The sequence below is a fragment of the Drosophila innubila genome, assembly GCF_004354385.1.
Source record: "Drosophila innubila isolate TH190305 chromosome 3L unlocalized genomic scaffold, UK_Dinn_1.0 0_D_3L, whole genome shotgun sequence".
Taxonomy (NCBI): domain Eukaryota; kingdom Metazoa; phylum Arthropoda; class Insecta; order Diptera; family Drosophilidae; genus Drosophila; species Drosophila innubila.
In genome coordinates, this window is record NW_022995376.1 from 18,351,403 (window position 1) to 18,375,670 (window position 24,268).

The following is a 24,268-nucleotide window of genomic DNA, read 5'->3' on the forward strand; positions in this document are numbered from 1 at the left end:
TGGTGACCCCTTTTCCAAATTTTGGGCTAAAATTTTACACATTTTCAACGAAAACTGTTGGAAAAATGGTGCACAATTGATTTACAGTCGAAATGCAACCCTTTGGCGCGACCTTTGTGCAACAGCAGGCCCCTCAACCCGTCTAATTCTAAACTAAACTCTAACCCAGTCCACAATCCTTAGGTTCCCTCACATTTTTGGAGCATGTGACAGTCTCGCGCTTCGCACGCGTGTTGATTTCAATTTCAATTTCTGTATTGAAAAGCAGCTGCCAAGCTCAGACAATAGAAAGACTGAGAGGGAGGCAGATAGATAGAAAGAGAGAGGCAGAGGGTAGAAGACAGTAGAGGGGACAAGGTTTTTAAACTACACATACATACATACAGTTGCAGATACATTTGTATCTGTATCTTATATTTTATGTGTTTATGTTTACTTACTCGATTTCGATTTCGATATTATTGGCGCGCGCACGTTCGCGCGTCTGTTTGTCCTGGACTTAGGGTCTTATTTAGGGATCGGGCTGTGAATTCCCATAAAAAGATAAGAAAAACCATTGTGTTTTTTATGATATTTTATTGGTGTTAAAGTTGACTCTTTCGCTGTTTGTTGTTAGGGTTGCTGGCATCAGAATGTATGACTTTTAAATCAAGACACGTGCCAAGAAAAAATGATCACACGTCAAAAAATAAACTAAACTATGCTGGCTTCAGTCACTTAACACTGCGCTTAAAGTTAATAATTATTATGGTAAGGGTACATTCTATAGATGCTAAAGCAATGACAAAAACAAGGACAGTTCTATGAGACCTATTTCTAAGTGAAAAATATTTTATTTTTAAAGTTTTCTAGAATGATAAAATATTAGTTACCTTTTACAAATATAATAGCTTGCTTTGGCGAGCTTAAAATGAAAAAATATTAGTTACCTTTTACAAATTTAATAGACTTTCTTTGGTGAGATTTTAGTTAAAGTTCTTAAATTTAAATATGGAATATTTTATCTTTACGTTTAAAGAATTAATGCAAAGGATTCACAAAATACTAATCAAAATATGAAATTTAACTTAGTAGTCTTAAATTATTATTGCGCTTTTTTACAAAATTCTTTGAATTTATAGTGTTAATCTAAAATATCAAAGCCTTCATTTAGTTTAGTTAAGACCGGGCTTAAAAGTCAATAGATAGATATGTTCGAGAGAATATCTGTTGCTTAGTAAAAGTATCTTGGTAAATGTATATTTTACTATAAGGTTTGCTGTGGCTTTCAGTTATTGATGTGCTGCTGCCGTTTGTCATCCAAAGCCAAGAGATAAAAATAAAAGTCTAGAGCATTAGAAAAGGAACTAGAGAAGGGAAGTAGTAAGATTTGGGACGGGTTGGACAGTTGGACAGTTGGCCAGTTGGTCATCGTCAGATTGTTTGTTTCGCCCTTTTTCTTTCTTTTTTTTTTACTTATTTAATATAAACTCAACACAAAAGCTGACCGCACACACACATACACATAGAAGCACACACAATCGCACACAGACAGTCACACGCAAGTTTTGTAAGCGGCTTACTTACGCACTTCAATATCTGTAGCTTTATCTGTATCTGTAACTGTGTGTGTGTGTGTTTGTAACTGTGTGTGTGTGTCCGTGTGATAGTGCATGAAATTTATTGGCGCATTGGGGACGCCTCAGTTTGAGTTTGGTTGCATGAACAGAGGGGGAATAGGGAGGTTCAGGCTGTTGCTGTCAAGTTGCGTTTGCTTATTTTGTTTGCCTTGAAGCGAGGGCTTTTATAATTTTATGCCATTTCTTTCAATATTTATTTTGTTATTATGTTTTTGTAATGAGTCCTTGTTGCTGTTGTCGTCAACAGCAGCGGCGACAACAACAGCAACAACTATAACAACAATGTTGACGAAATTAGGACGAAAATGTTGGATGATGACGTTGAAATTGGAAAAATTGTATCCATAGATTGGAACTTGTGTGTGTATGAGTGTGTGTGTGTATTGCAATGGAAAATTCCGACTGGCACTGGGCACATAAATTAATTAATTTTGTTTTTGCTGTTGCTTTTTTTTTTTTTTTTGTTTTTTTGGGGGGAAATGATTTTCTATCGAATTTTTATTGATGTCATTGAAATTGAACTACTTACTACAGTTCGAAATGGAAATAAAAGAGAGAAAGATTGAAAGAGAGAGAGAAAGAGAGAGAGAGAGAGAGACTGCTTGTTGTCACGGTCTAAACTTGCGTTTACTTTCTATTGATTTTCGCATAATGAGTTGAGTTGCAAAATCACGTAAACAAAAAAATGTAGCATACATTTCAGCTGAAAGTGATTGAGAAGTGAGGTGGAATGTGACACAGTCAAACTTGATTGCCACCCACACACACACACACACACACACATACACATGCAAACATGTATATATAAAGGCTATTTATTTTTTCGTCACTTTTGCTTGACTTGATACACACACACACACACTCATACAGACATTGGCTAATCTTGCTGGAATATTGGCCCAATATTTGGCTTGGCAATCTTGGCATTCTGATTTCCAGAGCTACCGCTTTGTTATAGTTTTCAATTTATTATCAGCTGCGATTGATTTTTGTACGTTTTAATTAATCGGATCTTATATTTATTGCTATAAATAATTTGCCAGGTTGCCCAGCGCTCAACTTTAATTTGAAAAGCGATAAATAAGAAAGGCTCCCACATGCCGCAACCGTTTGAGCACAAACTACAATAAGTACACACACATGCCGTAAAATAAAACACAAATGAAAGTGAATAGAAAGTAAAGAAAACAGCAGCAGCAACTGCAAAAAGTGCTGAACGCAGAAAAGTACAAATTGCCCACAAAATATAAAAACGAAACACACAGAGGAAGAGCCCGAACGAAAGGAAAACCCAAGCCCCAACCCCAACCTAAACTAAAATCCCCTTCTTTTATAACCCAAGCCAAAAAGGAAAAAAAAAGAAAAGTTCAATTTACTACTTTTCACTTTGGCATCTCCCTTTGCCTAATACAAAACACACGCACCCAAATAGCAGCAGCAACAACAACAACAACAACAACAACAACTACGGCTATGACCACCCTCATCTGAAAGGGCGACGGCGGCGTCATGAGTCTCTGAAATTGGAGAAGCCGCCTTACAACATCACAAGTGGCAGGAGAGTATTCCGAGTAGAAACAGCATCATTCCTGGCAACATCCTTCCCCCAACGCTCTCCCCCGACTAAGTTTTTGCCTTTTGCCTTTGCGTTAAATTTTTCTTTTTATTTTGGAATTTTTCGATAGCTTTACCGTATCACACAAGCACACACATATGTATGTGAGCACGGTTGTGGCATGCACACGCACACACACACATACACATATACTTATGCATAAGTGTAGCAGGCGGGCACGAGCTACTCATTATGCTCTCTACCTTATAATGCAAAGGGTATAACAGCCTTAAATCAAACAGTTTTAACATTATATCAAAACTTGACTAAAAAACTTAAATACAACTGCAAATATATGAACAATTTGTATACTATTATTAAGTCTTTATATTTGAAAATCTTATCTAATTTTTTATTTTTTAAATTTATTTTTATATCATTTATTTGTTTCAAAGTGTTTACTTTTAAATTGTTACAAGCATGTATTCTTTAAGCTATTATATTTTCTAGGGTAACACATAGTTGTGCTAGTCTTATAGCATTCCCTTTTGTCTTCCTTTAAGGTCAAGCAAGAATAAAATAAAAAGAAAGTTCTTATTTTTTTTTTTTTGATGAAAATTACAATTTTTCTCTTATTTTTCTCTCAACTTTCATACAAAATGTGCTGCCATCTTGTTGCTTGTTTCCTGTAGCTTTCTCTGTCTACTTCTTACGCTGCTCCCTTCTCCCTCTTGCTCCCCTCTCAGTTGCCACAGCAGCCCCCTTGTAACCATACATGTACTTGTTTGAGTGTGTGTGTGTATGTGTGTCTCTGTTTGTGTGTGTGTACACCTCGGGGCAGTTTTGTGCCTGACTTCGGTTTGCTCCTCTGCCTCTGCCCTCAACTCATCAACGCCCAAAGACTATGTTTGTTTGTGTGTGTGTGTGTGTGTGTGTGTGTGCGTATCCAGTTGAAAGGAAAAGGCGCAAAAATCCCAAAACGCAACAAACTGAGCTAAATCCCAGTTTAGTTTGATGGCTTTGGTTCGGTTTCTCATTCGAATGGAGAGCTGCCAAACAGATTGGAAACTGAAAGTGAAAGTGAAAGTTGTGCGTCCGTACTTAATAAAATGCTGACGTTTCTCTCACACTCTCCAACTCTCACCCCTCTCACTATATCTGTCTCGCTCAGTACTACAAATAAAGTTGAGTTTGTATATGGTATATCGGCTGATAAAGTAAGTGAATATGGTAGAAATAATGTTATAATTCCTACTGTTAATTTAAATATAATAATTTCTTATGCTCACCATTATTTCCCCAATTTTGTAGGCTTCTAACATTATTATAATTATAATCTTACCTGTCAAGTCGTGAGAGTATGCTCTCAATCTTCAGCTTAGTTCCTTTTTAATATTATTTCAAAATAAATTGACAAATAAAATTTATATTTGTATACATATATATTTTTTTTACCTTTAGATACTTCTTCGGTCTAATACTATGAACAGCTTGAAGCGTTATTTACAGCGCTGTCATCGTAAGTTGGGTGCATTTTTTGCGCTCCTGGGGCTGCTCACCTTTTTCCTGGAACAGAACTATGTGGGACAGCAGCGGGATCTGCTTTATTGGAAGGACTTCTTGATGATTTTGGAGCAACATCCATTTGTGTTTTGCCTGCTGGTATTGGTAATGATCTTAACCCGTCTATTGGTGTTGACGGCGCATCAAAATGTGAACGTTGGAATACAAACTATATTCTCAGAGCTGATACGCAAATATCATCAGCGCAAGTTTGCAGACTTTATTGTGCGGCGTCTGCTGTGGCACCTGGAAATGGCCATGTTGCGCATGCCACCAGCAATCAAGGCGGACTTGCTTGAGGATCCCTTGATGCAACAACGCCTGCAGCTGGCCAAGAATATGTCCTATAAAGCTGTCGATGTCTTCAGACGCGATGCTGCCGCTTTGTTGCTCGATCGACTGCCTCTGAACCGGGAAGATACCCCATTCTTTATACTCAAAGAGGAGGAACTGGAGCTGCTCAATGCTGGCTACTCCCATATCAGCTTAAATGTAACTCACGATGTGCTGAGGCAATTACTTTACCCCAAAAGCAAAAGCTTTAACTGAGACGCACTCTGCTAATCCCAAATTTATCGTTGTCCCCATTTTCGTTTGCTATAAGAAATATAAATGGTTTAAAACTCGTTGTCGTTTGCGTTCTCAAAACTCATTAGGCCAAAGTTCCGCCTCATTTTGGCTCCTCTCCTCCCTTTGCTTTCCCTCTCCTGTGGCTACTTCTGTTCCTTTTGATTCGCTTAGTGCGTGTCATTTATTTAAATTGCCACATTTCGGCTCTAATGTGCATATGCCACCGAAAACAACATAAAAACAACAACAGCAGAAAGGAAACAAAAATTGGAAAATAAAACTAAAATTTCCACCCTCACCGCACAGCTGGAAAATGTGAGGAAAAAAATAATAGAAAAAATATTTTCCGAACAAAAATCCATAATAAGTTAAATTATTAAAGTTTGTCGTTGTTGTTGTTGTTGTTTGTTTTTGTTGTTATTATTATTGTTGTTTTTGCTGACTGCCTGGCGTGCTCTGTGTGGGTTTTTGACACGACGGTCCAAGGACTTGTGACCATTTACAACACGACAAGGATAAAAGCAACAACGGTCATATGAATTCACATTGCCATACTATAAGTTACCCTGTAGACATTTGAAAATATAGCTACCGTCCTTTCTTTTTTTAATCTTAAAATTTTATTTATTTTTTTATATATTTAGATAAATATTGACTTTGCTTTTATTGCACTACATTCCAAAATAATTCAGACAATTAAAATCAAGCTTGCAAATTATTTAAAATATAATTAAGCAATTAATAAATCACTAATGTTTATTTTAATGTTAATCTGAAAAATTAATAAGGCACAAGCCAAACCAAACCAAACCACAAACCAAATAAAAAAACAGATACCTTATCAGAACTTTTTTACCTGCAGGGTATAAAGTCGCTTATATATATGTGTCTCCGTCATAATATTAAATTTGGTAACTATTTTTAGACTATTTATATATCCATTTTAAATCATTTTCGACACGGTATACATTCTAAATATCCTTTATGAGACAGATATATCAATATATTAGCTACAGAAATTATCTATATCCCGTTTAAGACACTTTCTGACTAGGTATAAATTACCTACGAATGCCTAATCTAACTGACCTTCCATATACCCTATGTATATAAATTGCTACAGGATATTTTGTAGCGACGCCGTTTAAAAATGGTGCCAAAGCATATGGTGACAAAATTGTTGTCGTTGTTTGTGTTTGTATTTGGCGCCGATGTCGTTGCCTCCGCCTGCACAATTTAATTGAGAGTCCAAATTATATACACACACTTACACTCAGACACACATACAAGTATACATATATAAATATGTCTATATATTTTTAATAGTGTGTCGTGCTGTCTTGGGGTCGTAGTACTTACGTATTTTGGGTGTTTAATGCCCATGTCTGGCTGTGAATGAGTGTGTCTGTGTGTGTGGTGTATAATTTGTTGTGTTGACTGCGTGTGTGATTGTAAAATCGATTAAAAACGAATTTTCATCTTGTACATTTTGAGTTAATGACCAGTCCAGTCACAATAGAGTTGGGGACTGCCTCATAAGTAGTTTAGGGATTTTATTGAATTGAGGCAAGGCGGCGGCAGCACTTAGCCTCGACAGCTCATTATGACGTATCCCTGGAGTAAAGATAGCCAAGTGTTGATGGGGATAGCAATAGGCAAAACAAACAAACAAATAGCTTGAGTGACGCCTTTCTCACACTCCCCGATAGACAACCAGGAAAGCAACTCTAACGTAATACTCATTTCTATATGTAGAGAAAAAGAATCGAGTACTTGTCCATATTCGGCAACGTATTTTGCGGAATTATCAAACAGCCTTTTATATGAAAAGTTTTTGTTGGGCAACAGGAAGAATATCAAACTATGTAACTGTCACAAACACGCGCCGGACATACACCCCACACACACACACACACACACGAATCAAAAGAGAATTCCTTTTCGCTTTTCGCAATTCGCTTTTAGCCTCGAGCATCTCGTTTTCCCATCTGCAGGCGCATTCTTTACAAAAATTATTGATAAGACAACCTCGCATATAATACAAATATTGACATACTCTGATTTGCCAACTCGGGGGAAGGTGGCCAGCAACGTTGGGTGGTGGTTTTGGCCGAGATCAGAGCCAAAAACTGAAAGCAAATGTCAAGACTCGAAAAGCTGCCTGGCCAAAGGAACAACGGGGGGAAACTTTCACACATCTTGTCTCAAGGGCCGCAAAATCAGCTTAGTAGTTTCCACAGCAAAGTGAGTCGGAAAATCAAAGTAAAATTATATCCAGAGAGAGGCTGAAATAAGAAGAGATGATGACACGTTTCTGGTTTTTTTTTTCTTTACATGAATACAATTTGTGATTTTTTTGTTTGTTATATTTAATGGTTTAAATTCATACAATATATATATGTATATGGTTGTATATATATTTAATATAATCATTAAAACACATACAATTTTTGATAAATGCTCGCTTACAATCGAATGACAAAAGGTGTGAGGAGGGGACAGGGGCGGAATCGGGGTTGGGGTTTTGAGGTTAAGGTCGTTTTTGGGGTGCTTTTGATTCTGCTCTTGATCATTAATGTTTGTTCTCATTTCGTTACACATTACAGATAATATATAAATATAAATAATTATTTTTAAGTTTTGCTTTGTTTTGTTTTGTTTTTTTTTTTTTTCATTTTGTTTTCACACAGAGTTTTACATAATAACAAAGTTTTTTTTCGAAGAGTAAAATGTTAAATATAATATATATTTAGATATATATATATATGTATATATATAAATGTATATTTGCCAATTGCAAAATAAATTGTTTTGATTTCTCATTTTGTTTTTGAATATAATTCTTTTGATTTTTGCTCATCGTCTACATCGTCGTCTTCCGTTTCTTCCATTTTGATTTCATGCTCGTCTCTTCCTTAACTCAACATCATTTTAATAATAATAAATTTTCAATGCAATTTTGAATTTTGCTTACAACTAAATGCTATTAAGAATTTTTTGTTTGATGTTTGCATTTCAATAAGTTTGTTGTTTTCAATTTTCTTGGGAGTTGTCTTAAATCTAATAAAATGTTTTTGATTTTTTTCCAGCACAACAGACATGTTTTTTTATTTTGTCTGCGGCCAAAATTTTGATTTATGCTCATTTAAAGGTACGTTGCAAGTTCATTGTAAAATTGTTTACTTATTCATTTACATATATGTATGTATATATATATACTTATTTAATTTTTTAAGTTTTCATTTTGTCAATTTTGATTTGTGCGCTCTTTGTGTTCCATAACAGAAAATGCAAAGTGTGTAAAAGTAATTTTAATAAATTAAAGTGTATCGATAGAACCCAAATCCAAAACCAGCCTCAGTTTGCAATATCGAAAGATTGTAATAATGTGATTTTGTTTAATGGCTGCAACGCTTTAATTTGCATACAGAATTTGGCAAATGGTGCTGAATATTTGCAAGGAGGAGGGGTTGAAAAAACACCCTCTGAAAACGTCACGATGTCAAGTAAATTGCATTTTTCATTTTTCACATACAATATTCTTTCTTGGCTTGCATTTATTTATATTGCATTTTGCCGCTGCACACTTTTAAACATGCAAATTGTGGCAGCACACACCACCACCCCCCGTTGCCGTTGAAGCGGGTCGTTTTTGGCAATTGTTGGGCCCAGGATTACGAGCACAATGCCAAAAATGTGAGTCCATTATAAATTGCCATAAAAATTCAATAGAAAACATAGGAAAAAGCACACACACACACACATATAATTTGCATGAATACGACTCCGGAGGAGGGTGCAACAGAAATTGGGAATTGCCAATTGGCAACCTTTCTTCGAGGGTTGCTTCTCCGCAGCCCTGGACAACGGATATCAATTGGAAGGACTTTCGCATGCAGCATAGTTATATCTATAATTGCAGCAGCCAACAGTGAGAGAGAGTATCGAATGTCTGTAGCGTAATCAATGGAATGAAATTTGCATGGACACGTGACAAATAATTAACGGAAGAGTACCGTAGGGTAGTAGCTCGACCCCTGTAAAAACCGGACAGCAATCGGAAAAATGATGTGGATTTCATCAAGACATATTTCATTTTCCATTTTCAGCAAACAATATTTCTCTCAGTGCATTTTTAATCAATCGCTTGTAGATTATTACGGTTTGTGCATATTTTTTACTACCAGCAGCAGCTGCGCAATTTGAATTTTTCATGGAAAATATGCATAGCTTGACCCTCACAGCGGCTGCATTTGACCGTGTGGGTTTTTTCTCTCTATTCTCTATTCTCTATTTTCAGTTTTCTATTATTTTTGTGTTTTGTGTTTTTTTTTTATCGCTGTTTTCACTAATCATTTGGAGGGTATTTTTTAAGCAAATAGACTAATCAGCGTCTGTGCGTGGGGGTTGTGCCGGAAGCGAGTCTCACTTTTTATGAGGGTTGCCTATGGCATTTGATAACAGACTGTAAACTCTCGACTTAGATCCGGAATCGAACCCAAAAGCAGCTGCTGATTTTTAAAGAAGGCATTAACATGTATTCTCAACTGGCATTGTTGACAAATTTCATTTGAAAATTTAATCAAATAACAATTTAATAATTTGATATCGAAGGCGTTCAACCGGCATGAAGTATGTAAGAAGTGACCCCTATAACAAACCTCAGTTCTTAAAAAATTAGAAAATAGAAAATAAAGAATTGCTTAGGTCTGCAATTGCGTGTGTGAGTCAATTGTCGGCAATCAGCGACAATTTTTTAAGGGCTGCGATAAGATTGAAGTAGACCACAAATTGTATTAACACCCGGCTCGAGACTGGCACACTTTGGCTGGAGATGTTTTGGATGAGGGAAATGAAAATCAAATGTAATATAAATCAAGTGAATAAATAAAAAGAGAACTCAACTCAAGTTTAACAAATACACATGTTTTATTAATATATACAGTACAAAATAAGATGTAATTGAATTTCGTAAATAATTATAATTAATTGTAAATGAAAATTATATACTATTTTCGCTTTTTATTTTTTGATATTATTTTCTATTTTGAATTTTGGATTTTTATTACTATTTTAATTATGTCGTTTAACTGTTGCTTGGTTTAGTGTTGAACAGCGACACAATTGCTAAAAGGCACGCAGCATTTTAAAAAAACACACGTTTTTAAAAAATAAAATTATAAATAGCAAAATTGTCGCCGCTGTTCATTATTGAAATTTAAATATTCTATTATTTTATTCTATTTTTCAGACTCATTGAACTGCCAGCACTGCGCCACATTTTCATAAAGAACAAACGCCTTAAATACTACAAAATAATATATGAAAATGTGGCCGGCACTGTAGCCAGTTAAGGAGTCTGAATTGTTTTCTGGTTGTTCGGTTTGTATATCATCTATAAGGTGTTGGGGGGACGTCGCTGTAACGGCCACGCCCTGCAGTTGCGACCCCTCCAACTTTGACTAGAATGAGCTTGTTGTGGATATATATTTGCGACTAGCATCGTACTTTGGTCGGTTTTGGGTGCGTTTTCTTTGGAATGTGTCAGTGTCACTTACAATTAAAACTAAACTTGTATAGCAAATAATAATTATAATTAGGTAATACTTTTAACTAAAAGCTAATTAATAATAAGTATAAATTGTTGTGCTTTCGCTTTCGCTTTTGTTTTTCTATTAATCTTTAAGTTTTTGTGTATGGCTCTTTGTGTTTGGTTTTTTTTGAGGTAAATTCACTAAAAATTTAATTTACTTCTGCTCTATAATTGCATTGTTTTTTTTTGTTTTTGTTTTTTAAGCATAAATGTTCATATTGTTATATAAATTCATTTATTTAAATTATTGTTTTCAAGTCCGTCTGAGGTAGCATTTATAAATGTTTTTACTTTTTTTTGATTATTTTCTTTTTTTAATCATTTGATTTATAATTTCTTTTTTGTTTATCTTTTATCGTTAATTTTATTTTTTTTTTGTTTATTTAGTAAGTATATAAAAAAGTACTAATGGTCGTTGTACTTTTGCCCTGAGTTGTTCGTGTTTGCCTGCTGCTGAAAAAACCTTTACTGGCGCCTTTTTCTTTATTCGTTCACGCAAAATCGGTTCTACTAGATATAGGACCTCTCTATAGCTTTATGTACATATTGTGTGTATGTGTGTTTGGCATATGTGTAATAAATGTGAATTTTCGCAGGAGGAAAAATAAATTCCTGTCGAAAGGTGTAATAATTGAATTGTTTATCTAACGATTTTCGGATAGTTTTAAATAAAAATTTCTTGTATTTGTGAATAGAGCAGAAATTAATAATTTATCTACAGTGTGTGGTTAGTTAATAGTTGTTTACTCTGGAATCTTCCTTAGATCTACACCTTTCGCATATTAGCTGTTTTCTCTACTTTGCGAATAATTTCGCCTATTTTGATTTTGAGCAAATTTGTGCATAGAATTTCCCTTATATGCTGAAGCTTGAATCGTGTACCTTTAGTTTGTACATATAACTAGTTAGCACTACTAAGTATATTTAATCCCAAATCCTTTAACCTAGACGCACCGAACCCAGCCGTATACATATAACGATTATTCATATATGTATGTTGTATGTATATTCTGTAATGTGGCTATGGCTACTACGATATATGTTTGGTTATATGTATGTATATATCCTCTAACTGCAACACACACCCCATTCTTTCTCTTTCTATCTGACTTGCTGTCTCTTTTTCTGGATAGCGACTTATGAATTATGTACGTATTTAAATTTCCTTTGACTAAGTTTCCTCCTTTTCATTTTCATCCCGTTTACGTTACGATACGTTAATGGCTTTTAAAAATTACTATTACGCATAGGAACTTTGATATTAATCACTAGAGATATAGATATATTTATGTGTGTACGTGTATGTATTGTATGCTATGGTATGATCATCTTCTTGTTCATATGATTTATTTCTTGTTATCGATTATGGATTTATAAAAAATATGATGTGTTGCCAGCTGAAACGGACTTGTTATTGTTTTGATTATAATATTATTTGTATTTAGTATCGGGTTCTATGTTATACACAAAACTCATTCCCATTATTTTTTCTCTTTATATGCCGACAATTACAGATCCGTATACGAATCTGTAATTGCTGTAGCTTTAGTTTTGTATTTTTTTTTTGTATATTAACTTTTAATAATGAGCTCAACTAATATGCGCACTCAGTCTTTTGTAGTTCCACTATTTTGTCTTGTCTTCTTGTCGGATAACGGGCTGGGGACTGGGACAATAACTGCTGATCATCACTGTAATAAGCTGTTATCATCCTTATAACTCAATGACACGTGCTTCAAATCTCAATTTAAATTTGAGATATAACTAAAAAAAAAGAAACTCACTTTTTGAGTGTAATCAATCAATCAATCATTGATTGAATACCATTAATGTAGTTTACAACTTGACACTCGACTCATTTTTAGCTCCTTTCTATACTGACTGTTAAGACAAGATAGTAAAGATTAAGCTCGTGTCATTGGGCTACAAATGTGGTAAATGGTTCTGAACAAAACTGAAGGGATTTTAACTTACATACGCTGGCAACACCTTTTGTGTTGTTTTGTGTTGTGTTCTGGTGAATTCTGGTTTACCGGGACTCACTTAGGCTGGTGTCAGCCTGAAGCTTAACGTGGTCGACTCCGAGGCTCGAACCCGCACCGGCAAATAGACGAGGGCGGGTGCAAAAAGTCCCTCGGCATCGGCATCAGCGGGTGCCAAGTGGAAGGCCTGCATCTGATATGCCTCCTCCGACTTGATGGGCTGGGCATAACTAGCGGGTTTACCGCTGCCATTCGCCAGATCGCTGCACATCTCAAAGGGCGACGTGGCCGCCGAACGTTGGGCGCCAATGCCATTGGGTGTATCGGGCTTGTTGGGAGTGCCATGGCGTGGTGTGGGAGTCGGATTGGGGGTCGGAGTCACTGTTGTGGAACGTGGCTTTGGGGAGACAGCAACTGGAGGATTGGCTGTGCCTGGAGAGACGTGGGGTGTGGTGGGCGTGGGTGGAGTGCGAGCAGCTTTAATGCTGCTGTTGCTGTTGTTGTTGTTGTTGTTGGTGGTGGTCAGGTTCGTGGGCTCGATGTGCTCCACATCGGCTCTGTCTTTATTTGGCTTGCTTCTGGCCTTGCCCTGCACCAAGGCAAAGGATCTATCCCTGGTCTCCGCTTCGGCGGCGACATTCGTCTCCCCATCGCCGCCATTGTTGAGCAACGCATGGGAACGCTCATGGATGAAGAGGAATGCATAATAGGGTGTGGTGAATGGACACAGCGAGCACTGGTATTCCTTGAAACGAGGTGTCGGCTCAAACATGCCGGGAATTGGCAGTGGCATGGGCATTCCCTTCGGCAATTGCATCTGGCCAAACAGTTGCTGCTGTGCATTCTGCAGCGCCTGGGCGAGATTGTTGGCCGGATTGGCGGCAGTGGGATTCCCATTGGGTATCTTGAGCGTGGGACTGTTGGGCTTGCTTCGGTTGGAGCCAGCGCCAGTGGCAACTGTTGGTGGCTCCAATTCGCGCAGCTTCTCAACGCCAGCAACACCATGTTCGTTCATCAGATGCGTGCGAAGCCATTTGAAGCTGCGGAATTGACGGGCACACAGTGGACACAGCTCGTTGTTGCCACTGGAGTCGGCTGAAAGTGGCGTCAAGTTCAGATCCTGCTCCATAAGCTGCTGCTGTTGCTGTTGTTGCTGCTGCTGTTGCTGCTGCTGCTGCTGTGCCTCGACTTTAAGTCCATTCTGCCCACGCGGTTGTGGCAATGGAGCTCCGTCCTCAATGATGCCATGTGTGTTGTGCTTGTGCACACGCAGAAAGTACTTGCTGCAGAGCTCCTTGTTGCATATGTTGCACACAACGCCGCCAATCTGTGCCCCATTCTCAATCTCGATGCCGTGCATGCGTTGCATGTGCGTCTTCATGAAGTACTTGTTGCACAGCTCCTTGTTGCAGATCTCACAGTAGCTGGACGTGGGCGTGATGGTGTATGCGGCACGCGGCGGTCCAGCTGCGGCACCAGCAACTGTTGCACCTGCCACTGTGGCACGCTCGGGCGTGTAGAAGCCTTCCCTCAAGGGACTGGTGCCGGGAATGCGCCCCAGATGCACCTCGGCGATATGTTGCTTGAATTCCTGAGCTGTGGCAAAGTCACGCTCGCACTGCGGGCAGCGCATCTCGTTCGGTGTGGGCGTGGCAGAGGCGTTATTCGGTGAGCCGCCGCCAACAGGTGAAAGCTTCAACGGCAACTGTTGCTGCTGCTGCTGCTGTTGTTGCTGATAGAGCATGGGATGTCCCTCCGGCAGCAGCTGTCCGGCGTGCTCGGTCATGAGATGTGCGCGCAGTGCATATTGATGCTCCAGCTCGCGACCACAGAGGTGACAGGGCAAAGGTCGCTTGCCATTGAACTCGTTGAGTTGCTGCAACATCGATTGCAACTTTTGCAGATTCTGCAAGCCCATCACCGAGTTGTCTGTCTTCTCCGGCATTGACTCCTCGTAGGGCTCCAGTTTGATGCGTTTGTTGGGCTGCTGTTCATCGGCTTGCAACTCCTCCTCCTCCTGCTGCTGCTGCTGCTGTTGCTGCTGTTCCGACTCCGCTTCGGGTTCCTGCTGTTGCTCCTGATCGGCAGCCGCCTTGGCCAGCATCAGATTAAGCGGCATAAATGGCCAACCGGCGGACATTAGCGGCTGCTCCTCCTTGGAGTTCAACTGCAAGTCCTCGGGCGGCACAAAGACGCCATGACGCTTCCATTTGTGCGTGCGCAGGAAGTACCTGTTGGCGTACTCCTTGCAACACAGCTCACAGAATGCCTCCGGCAACAGCACACCCAGACGACGCAGTTTATCCGGTGCACAGTTGGCTTCCCGTGCCTGTTGCTGCAGCTGCGGTGGCAACTTGCGTGGCGGTGGCGCAAACGGCACCTCCTCCTGCTCCAGGGTGAAGTCCTCGCGAAAACCTTCGGGCAGCTGATACGGCTTCGGCTCAGCGGGAAGTGCATCCAGCAGCTGAGGCTCCAGCTTGACATGCAGCGCCTGTGGCAGCGTCTGCTCGTTGTTGGGGCTGCCACGTCGCGACGAGGGCGAGGGCGTAGCTGTGGCAGTGGGCGTGCTAGTGGCCGTGGGCGTGGGCGTGGCAGCTTCATGCTGCTTGGCGCGATGCCGACGCATGGCAAAGACGTTGGTGAAGCGCTTGGAGCAGATGTCACAGTGCACGGTGGGTGGTGCTGGTGGTGTCAGCTGTGGCTCTGGCTTTTGTGGTGTTGCCGGCTCACGTGGCATTTGCAGTTGCTGAAACATGGAAGTGGCAACACTGTTGCTGTTGCTGTTGCTGCTGCTGCTGCTGTTGATGCCGCTGCTAGGCGCAATGCTGTTGCTGTTGCTGTGGTTATTGTTGCTGTTACTGTTGCTGCCGTTGTTGTTGTTGCTCATGCTGTTGTTGTTGTTAATCATGCTGTTGCTTGGCGTGCTCAAATCACCGGCTGGATCAAAGATGCCATGTTTGTTGGCCTTGTGCGTTTTTAGAAAGTATTTGTTGCAGAATTCCTTGTTGCACAGCTCACAATATGCCTCCGGATTAAAGATGCGCAACGGCGGCCGATTAAGACCCTCCACGCCGGTAAATCCCGACATTCCCAGCAGTGGCCAGCCCAGAGCAGCTGCCTCAGGTGTAAAGCCAAAGGGAGGCATGCCTCCATGCATTGGTGGCTGCTGTTGATGGTGCTGTTGCTGCTGTGCCATTGCCTGCAACCAGAGTTCGTGCTCCTTCTGGTTGCTCGCATGTCCATTGGCCAATTCTAGTTGTTGTAGTTGCTGTTGCTGTTGTTCTTGTTGTTGCTGTAGTTCCTGTTGTGTTGGACTGTCGGCACGTTCCAGCTTGACTTTAAAGGAGCTTAACATATCCATAGGCTCATCACTTGACAACTGTTGCTGCTGTTGCTGTTGCTGTTGCTGCTGTTGCTGCTGCTGCTGTTGCTGATGATCCTGCAACATGTGCAGACTCAACTTGAATTCTGTCTCGAAATTCTCGCCGCACTGCTTGCAGTAAGTCTGATACGGATTTAACATGGAATGTTGCTGCTGTTGCTTCTGTTGCTGACGCTGTTGCTCCTTGGCTGCTTCTGCTTCTGCTTCTGATATGTCTGCGGGCTGCAACTTTTGCTGTTGCAGCAGCTCAAATGTTTGCTTTAGTTTCACTATCGACTTGGGCAACAGCATTTTTGACAACTTCTCCTCATAGTCAATGACTGATGCCTCAGTGCCACCGCCAGCAGCAACAGCAGCAGCTCCCTCTTCCGTCTCTCCGCCACTCAAATTGAGCGCCTCGAGACGACTGGGATTGTGTTGCTTGCGTCGCTTTTTGGCCGCATCGCTGAGCGCTTCGAGTAGCTGCAGCTGCATGGCTGCTGCATTTGCTGCTGCCGCTGCCATTGCGGCCATTGCCGTCTGATCCAATTCCCCCTCGGCTCCCTCTGCTCCCTCAGCTCCATCAGCTTCATCTGCTTCAGCTTCAATGTCTGGCTCATTTGTGCTGCTTCCCATGGCGTTGAACAGCGGCGACTTTGACTTTGACTCCATGTCCAAGAGCGCTTGTTGAGTGGGTGACATTGCTGATGTTGTAGTTGTAGTTGTTGCTGTTGTGGCTGCTGCTGTTGCTGCTGCTGTTGCTGTTGCTTCTGTTGTGGCTTCATGTGACTGCAATGTATGACTGTTGTTGTTGTGATTGCTGTTGTTGCTGCTGCTGCCGCCGCCGCGATTTGTGTTGAGTGTGGATGAATTGGAGACATCGGAGAGCGCTGTGTCCTCGCTGCTCAGATCCGGCGGTGGGGTGGCATATATGGATGCTGCCATTTTGGATGATATTACTACAAGAAAAAAAACGAAAACATAAACAAAATAAAATGAAAAAAGAACAATAAGTATGAGCGTACTGCGCTTTAATTAAAGAAGCCCCAAAAACTAATTGGGTGTCTAAAGTTGCAGGAAGCTTAAGCATGCCAGCTGAATACGAGGGATTTGATTGGGTTTAAGTACGAAAACGAGTAAGAGGAAGAGTACGACTGAGAGTAACAGCCAGAGTACACAGAAAGAAAATTTCGGGATTTCGAAATAAAATTAATCTAATGTGGTAATTCGAGTTTTTCCCAATCCAATCTTAAAATAATTGATTTAATCATGATTTTTCATTCGACTCTCTATTAATATTTTGATCTGCGAGCTTCTGTAAGATTTTTTTTCGTTATATCAAATATTTAGGCTTCTTTGTCTATTTTAATTCAACATAAAAAATACATGCTTAAATCAAGAAATTGATACTCGAATCTTAGTTTAGTTTTTGTTTCTGTGTATTACTGTTTGTTACAGTATAGGTCACATGTGCATGTACTTGGGGGTAGCTACAATAGAGATGTGGAAAGGGGGGAGAAGAGTATCCTACGGTATGAATAGCCTGAGGCTTAAATCGTGTTATGCTGCCCCTACTTCTAATGCTTTTCCCCTCCTGCTTATGTACTAAACTTCCATCTACAAAAGCATGTTGCCAAAAATGTTGTACACACACACACACACAAACACACACACATTTAGCCTTACAACATTTTGTGTCTCATTTCCTTATGCGCTTAATTTCATTTTTCTTTTGCTCTGTAATTTTTTTTCTTCCTCCTAGCACTTTTTCATTTTTGTGCAAATTCTATGAAAAATTTTTCCATTATGTACACAAATACATGCGCACAGCTAAACATATATAGAAAAGTTTTTGTGTGCTTGTCCGCCCAGCCGCCCAGCCACCCACACACACCCACACACATACAAACACTCACACACACAAACACTTGCAACCCCATTGCCGCACACGAAAATTTATACAAAGTCATCCGATTTAAGGAATACAAATTTTGCTTATTTTGTGCGAAGCACACACAAACTTTTCCTCTGCCTCCACCTCAACCATCCACCCACTACACACACACACAAACTCACACATATACAATCACACAGTGTAATATTTGGCAACCAGCTGACCCCCGCCCCTTGGCAGCACAGTCCCCCCCTCTGACACCATCACTTGAACTGCGCATACAACTTATAAAAATTTTCTTCAACATGACTTGGTAAAATAAATTTGATTCTCAAGAAAGCAAAAGGAAGCCGACAACGAAACGAAGACGGCCCAAAAATAAGTGGGGAGGTGGGAAGTGGGAAGGTGGGTGGCAAGAGGAGGTGTAAAGGGGGGCCAGGCGAACGGACAGGCGGCTGCCAGGCAACGTGTGGCAAGGGGCCAAGGCAAAGGCAAAAATGTCGAAATAAAACCAAAAAAAAAAAAAAATTATATATATTTTTTTTCTCTATTTCTCGACTCTGTGAAGGCAGAAGAAAAATATTCTCAACTATGCTGCAGACATAAATTAAGTTTCCATGGTTGGAAATTGGTTCTCTCGTTGATGTTGTTGTTGTTGACTTTGCTTTTATACAATTTCTGCAGCAAATTCTCCTCTCCGCCCACTTTGGTACTTTGAGGAGTTAAGCAAAAATGCCTGCCAGGCTGTGCGCCATTTCAATGTGTGTGTGCTTGCGTTTGTGTTTGAGTGTGGCTGGGATTTTTATAAAGCCTAAGGTAGTTTGATGTTATTTTATTTGATTCTTTTCGCCTGCCCTTCGTCTACTACTTAAATGAGAATTTCAGAGTGTAAACAGAGCCTGGAACTTGGCTATAAATATATCAGACTGAGCTAAGAGACAATCATTATAATGTTACCAACACATTTGATCACGTACTCATTAATATCGTTGGCAACACTAAATTACTGTGTGCAATTAAAAGCTCACTGCTATTAAACTCAGTGAAGCTTTAGGTAACTTTCGTTCAATTCGCGTGTTTTTGGTAATATTCATGCACGTTTCGTTCACTTCACTTCGTTTCGTTTCGGTTCGTTTAAAGTTCGGTTCGCTGTTTATCGAGTCGTTGGCGCATGCGCACTTCGCTGCTGCTCGTGTCCTGCCAAGTGGCTTGTTCGTTTTCAACTGTCGCATGACACAGCACAAAAAAAAATACTGTCAAATCGCTCAAAATCAAAACAGCAATAACATTGATACTAAAATCACACACACACATACACAGAAATGTATCAATACACACCCCGCAGCACTTTTAATAGTTTTCCACACACACACACACAGGCAGATAGCTACCCACGGCATTTTTTCCAATGCTTTGCACCCAAAAAACCTCAATAAAACACCCCAAAATATCAAAAATCAAATAATTTCCCTTAAAAAAAATATATACGCTCAGCAACACAATAGAACGCGACAAGCGAGCAGCGCTGCCCGGAAAACCATTATTGCTCCGCCCCTTTTTTCAAATTTTTAGTAACCACCACACTCACTCGCACTCACACATTCACACACATTGCGACTCTCTCACTCACACCAATGAGCAATGTTGACTTTTTTTCGTGCTCGTGCCAATTTATCAATGCTCGATAGTTTTTCAATTTGTTTTTCCAACTACTGTTGCTGTTGTTATTGTAGTTGTTGCTATCGTTGTTGTTATTGCTGACGAACACAGTTACATACATTTTTGTTATTCTAATGTATTCAACATTTGTGACTTTGTTGCGACTTTTCGGAGGGTGCGGCTCCGAAAGACTGAATAAGATTTCAGTTATTATTCTCTCCTATTCGTTCATATGCTATTGTATTCATATCTTGAAGTGAGTGCTTTTGACAAGTCACATTCATGTAGCTCATAAGATGGTATGCGCACGCTCTTCTGAACCTAAAACTGATTAAAGCAATTGCGCCTCTTTCCAACGTAATCTTACCCAACAAGACACGTCTCACTTGGATATATAAACCAGAAATAATTGCCTTCTTAACTTGAAAGATAAAAGATGCTGGAAAGTGCATCCCTGTGCTTGAGACAGGGGTAGAAATTACAAAAAAAAAATATCATTGAAGGTTGTAACTGTCAATTGATAAGTTATTTAATCTGTGGTCTTTTGTGATGACAGTTAATTAGGACGGCAATATAAGAAATATAAGAAAACATGAATTAACTGTTTAAGAAATCGGCATTCAATTCAGCAAGATATAGATGCCAATACAAATTTGTTTATATCTTTCATGTACAAAAAATCATTACAATGTAAATAAATTTCTTTCTTCCTTCTACTTATGTATATAATTATTCAGGAAATATTGCAGTCCTATATTTTAATTCGTATATAGATTTAGAGGAGTAGAAATAACATATAATATTAAAGATGGTTGTAATAGTCAATTGATAAGTTATTTAATCTATGTTCTTGTATAATGACAACTAATTGAGTACAGCTAGAAATGAAATACACATATCTATATCAAACTGGAGAGTGCGTAGTTTAATATTCTAACTGATAACATGAGTTATCTGTTTTGGAAATTGATATTCAATACAGAAAGATATAGTTGACAAGATGTGATTACAATATTTTTTTCGATTTCTAACTAATCTTGGAAATTTTACTTTATTGAATTCTATCTCCCTTTGCCTTGAATATGTATCAATAAAATATTGCAGTCATATATTTTAACTCGTATATATATTTATCAGAAAGCTCCCCTGACACTTGCAATGCAATGTTTGTATTTTTGCTCAGGGATTGATAGATTGATTTTGACTTTACAAGATGCTCGCATGTGTGTGGGAAAAAGGTGTATTTGTGTGTGTGTGTGTGTGCGTGCCACCCCTTTTGCTCCACCAACAACATTAACAACACACACAACCCCACATATATACCCCAATAACCACATGACAGCTCGAAAAGTGAAAGTGACTTGCCAGGTCTTGTCTGTTTGTCAGTCTGTCAGTCTGTCTGTTTGTCTGTTTGTCTGTCTCTCTATCTGTTGTCCTGCCACGCAACAAGGACGCGGTACGTTGCGTTTGTGCCATGTCCGATTCTCGCATCGGTTTCAGTTTCTAGACATGCGCAGTAAATATTCGATGTCCCCAACGCATTCACTTGTCGCTCTCTCTCTCTCTCTCACTTTCTCTTTCCCCCTCTCCACTCCCTTTTACTAGGCACTCGGCACCGGCATCATATGTGAGCATGTGTGTGCGTGAAATTTCAAATTGCCGGTTGAACGAACCAGGAGAACAAAATAGCCCAACAGGAGCAGAGCAACAGCATTTGAAATTCATTGGCCAGAGTCCGAGTGCGAGTCCGAGTCCGTGCTCGAGTCTGAATCAGAATCAGAATCAGAGCGTCGTCCCAATTGTCTGGCCACGTCTAGTGGTCAAGGTTTGCTATTGACTTTCACTTTTCACATGTCGGCATTTCGGTGTCCACCATAGTTGTGACGTTGTGTTGCGGTTGCCATTGGACTCGGAATTGCCGATGCCGGCACTTTCACTTTCGAAATTACTCACACGCACACACACAGACTGTTAAGGGGGGGGCTGTGTGTGTGATTGGGATTGGGATTGGGTCAGCCAGAAGTAGGCGCATGTCTGTTGCTGTTGCTGGACAACAACTACACGTGTGCACGCGAAACGTAAACAAAGCCAAATGCCATTCAAATAAAGGTTAGAACTTGAAAACTTTCCAGCTGATAATTACACGTACATATATGTCCTTTGGGTGTCAACTGTCAACCTCCCCAACAATCATTATGGAATTTAAAACCAAGCGCGTTGAACCACTGAACCACTGAACCGCTGACACCGCCTACTCACCGCACACATGCAAATGGACTTTGTCCTTTCCTCCCTCACCCCTGGGCCATGGGTAATTACCAATTGAAATTATTCGGGGCCGGGTGCGTGTACCTTTTGACGAGCTGCCGTCGCTCGGATATGATTGATATATGTACGAGCACAGGACAATGTCTGTGTCCTTCCTGTCACCCATATGCCGCACTCTATACTCGCTCGTATAACACCCCCGCCCACCCGGACATGCAATTAATATTTTGGTGAAAATCAAATTGAAATTATTCCTGCCATTGAATCAACCCCGCATTTCCCTTTAAAAGCCTTTGTTAGGTTTTTGGGCTGCGGGGGCGGAACTTTTGGTAGTTCGGTTGATGGACTGATGGGTTTTGCTTGTTCAACCCGAAACATTTGAGACAAATTGATTTTAGAATGAAGCGAATTGTGGTTATTATATTATGTTTGTTTTTTTTTTTTAATCTGGTTGAGTCACTGATTTATATTATTTTAATATTATTCAATTAATATGATATAATTCTGAAATTTTTCGGTTTAAAAGACTTGATGCCTGAGTTTAGATCAGCCTCTAAACTAAATTCTAAAATTCTACTGAAAGAATTAGCATCAAGCTAATTTTGTTAATTATTTATTTAATATGAACTAAAAACAATCGGCATACAAATATTGTAAATTATAAATATTAGAAACTAAGATTTTAAATTATCATTTCAAATAGTAATAACAATTTATTAATATTTTAAAAACTGCTTTTCTAAAATAAATGGTACCTATTTTATTGGTTAATAATAAATATAATCGCTGTGCAGTTATATTTGTTTTATTTATAGTTTGTTTTATACGGAATCCAACTAAAAAAGATTGCTTTATCTAGTCGACTATTCAGGACTAAGGTTACTATTTATATTATTACTTATTTCACGTGAAAACAGTGGGAAATGTGGCAACGTACAATAAGGTTTGGGGGCGGACTGCTCATTAAACTGTACAATCGAATACGTCAGAGAGGACCCTTCGAAGGAAATGTTTCGTGCTCTTTACAGTTGACTTGCTAGCAGAATTTCCAACATTTCTGCGTAACGTGCTCATTAGTTAGAAATCTCATTAGAAACTAATGAACGAACGTTGGCAACATAACTGCAATAATAACATCTACACTCACACACACACACACACACACCCACTCCCACAGCCAATAATACTCCCAATCACTTACCATTTGCCTTTGCCTCGTTAAGTTAAATTTTTATACATATATTTTTTCGCATTTTCACTTTCACATCTTCCTTCGAATAGAGAATGGCGGATAGAGTGAAAAATTAATTTCCCAGCATATTTGCTGTGCCGTTCAAACCAAAAACGCTAAAACGAATCCAAAAGGGAAAGCCAATGGTAAAACTATTTCCATCCCGTTCGTGCACTAAATATTTTTCTATCAAATATTATTTGTACAATAAACTATATGAAAATGTATGTGTACCATCCCCTGAGTGGTGTGAATGTGTGTGTGAGTAAATGTGTTTGTTTGTTTGTGTGTGTGAGGCATGATAAAATAAAAATGTGGAAAAAATACAAGAAAAATTAATAATGAAACACACACACACACACTTGCACAAAGACAAGGACAAGCACTAAGTGTGTATACACATACACAAGCTAAGCCATTTGCGTGTGTGTGTGTGGGTGTTATGGGTAAGGGACGCAGAAATAATAATCATTTTTATAATAATGCAAGTGTATTTGACCGGACGCCAAGTTTTTCTAATGTGGGCGAGTGGCAGCAAAAAGGGATGGGGGAGGAGGCAATGAAAAGCCAGCGATCGTCATTATCGTCATCGTTATCTCGCACACACGCATCTAAACACCCCGAAAGTATGCAGCAAATACTCGTACTTTCAAGCTCACAAGAAAAATCTATCGCAGAAATTTTCACAACTATAAGAAAAATAAGCAAGAACAACAACAACAAGAATTCCATAAATTTTTTCTGCTACGCTTTCGTCCTCGTTTTCACACACACTCACACACACACACCCACACCCACATAGAACATCTATATATAGAGAGGGGAAGTTTGCAATTTTATCATACACACACTCACACACACAGCAACAACCTCCCGTACAGCACCCGCACCCGGCACCCATCCGGCATGCAGCGACTTTATGAAACCATCAAATTATTTTCTTTTCCATTTCTGACACTCAAAAGAAACGCAA

General features: G+C 39.5%; 2 protein-coding genes across 3 annotated transcripts; one reads left to right on the forward strand and one right to left on the reverse strand.

The window, feature by feature from the left end:
- The first annotated feature begins 4,629 nt into the window (after window positions 1-4,629).
- LOC117787710 lies at window positions 4,630-5,363 on the forward strand. Of its 2 annotated transcripts, XM_034626305.1 has the most exons (2): window positions 4,630-4,842; window positions 4,919-5,011. In XM_034626305.1, exons 1-2 carry the CDS (start codon window positions 4,657-4,659, stop codon window positions 4,922-4,924), a joined length of 192 nt encoding a protein of 63 aa, XP_034482196.1. In that variant the 5' UTR covers window positions 4,630-4,656; the 3' UTR covers window positions 4,925-5,011. The 2 variants fall into 2 exon arrangements, with proteins under 2 accessions (XP_034482196.1, XP_034482195.1); XM_034626304.1 differs by having other exon boundaries at window positions 4,630-5,363.
- A 7,541-nt stretch (window positions 5,364-12,904) lies between these two features.
- On the reverse strand, window positions 12,905-19,236 carry LOC117787181 (mediator of RNA polymerase II transcription subunit 15). The gene is made up of 3 exons (XM_034625633.1): window positions 19,115-19,236; window positions 17,027-17,202; window positions 12,905-16,909 (listed from the first exon to the last, which is right to left on the reverse strand). The coding sequence occupies exons 1-3, from the start codon at window positions 19,116-19,118 to the stop codon at window positions 12,944-12,946; spliced, it is 4,146 nt and encodes a 1,381-aa protein (XP_034481524.1). The 5' UTR covers window positions 19,119-19,236; the 3' UTR covers window positions 12,905-12,943.
- Window positions 19,237-24,268: the final 5,032 nt, after the last annotated feature.

What these genes read in the sequence shown, in the direction of transcription:
- LOC117787710 (XM_034626304.1), top strand. Translation starts at nt 4,657, where the DNA reads ATGAACAGCTTGAAGCGTTATTTACAGCGCTGTCATCGTAAGTTGGGT.
- LOC117787181 (XM_034625633.1), bottom strand. An exon ending in GTCATACATTGCAGTCACAT is followed by an intron (nt 16,910 to 17,026) that starts GAAGCCACAACA and finishes TTGGACATGGAG; the next exon opens with TCAAAGTCAAAGTCGCCGCT.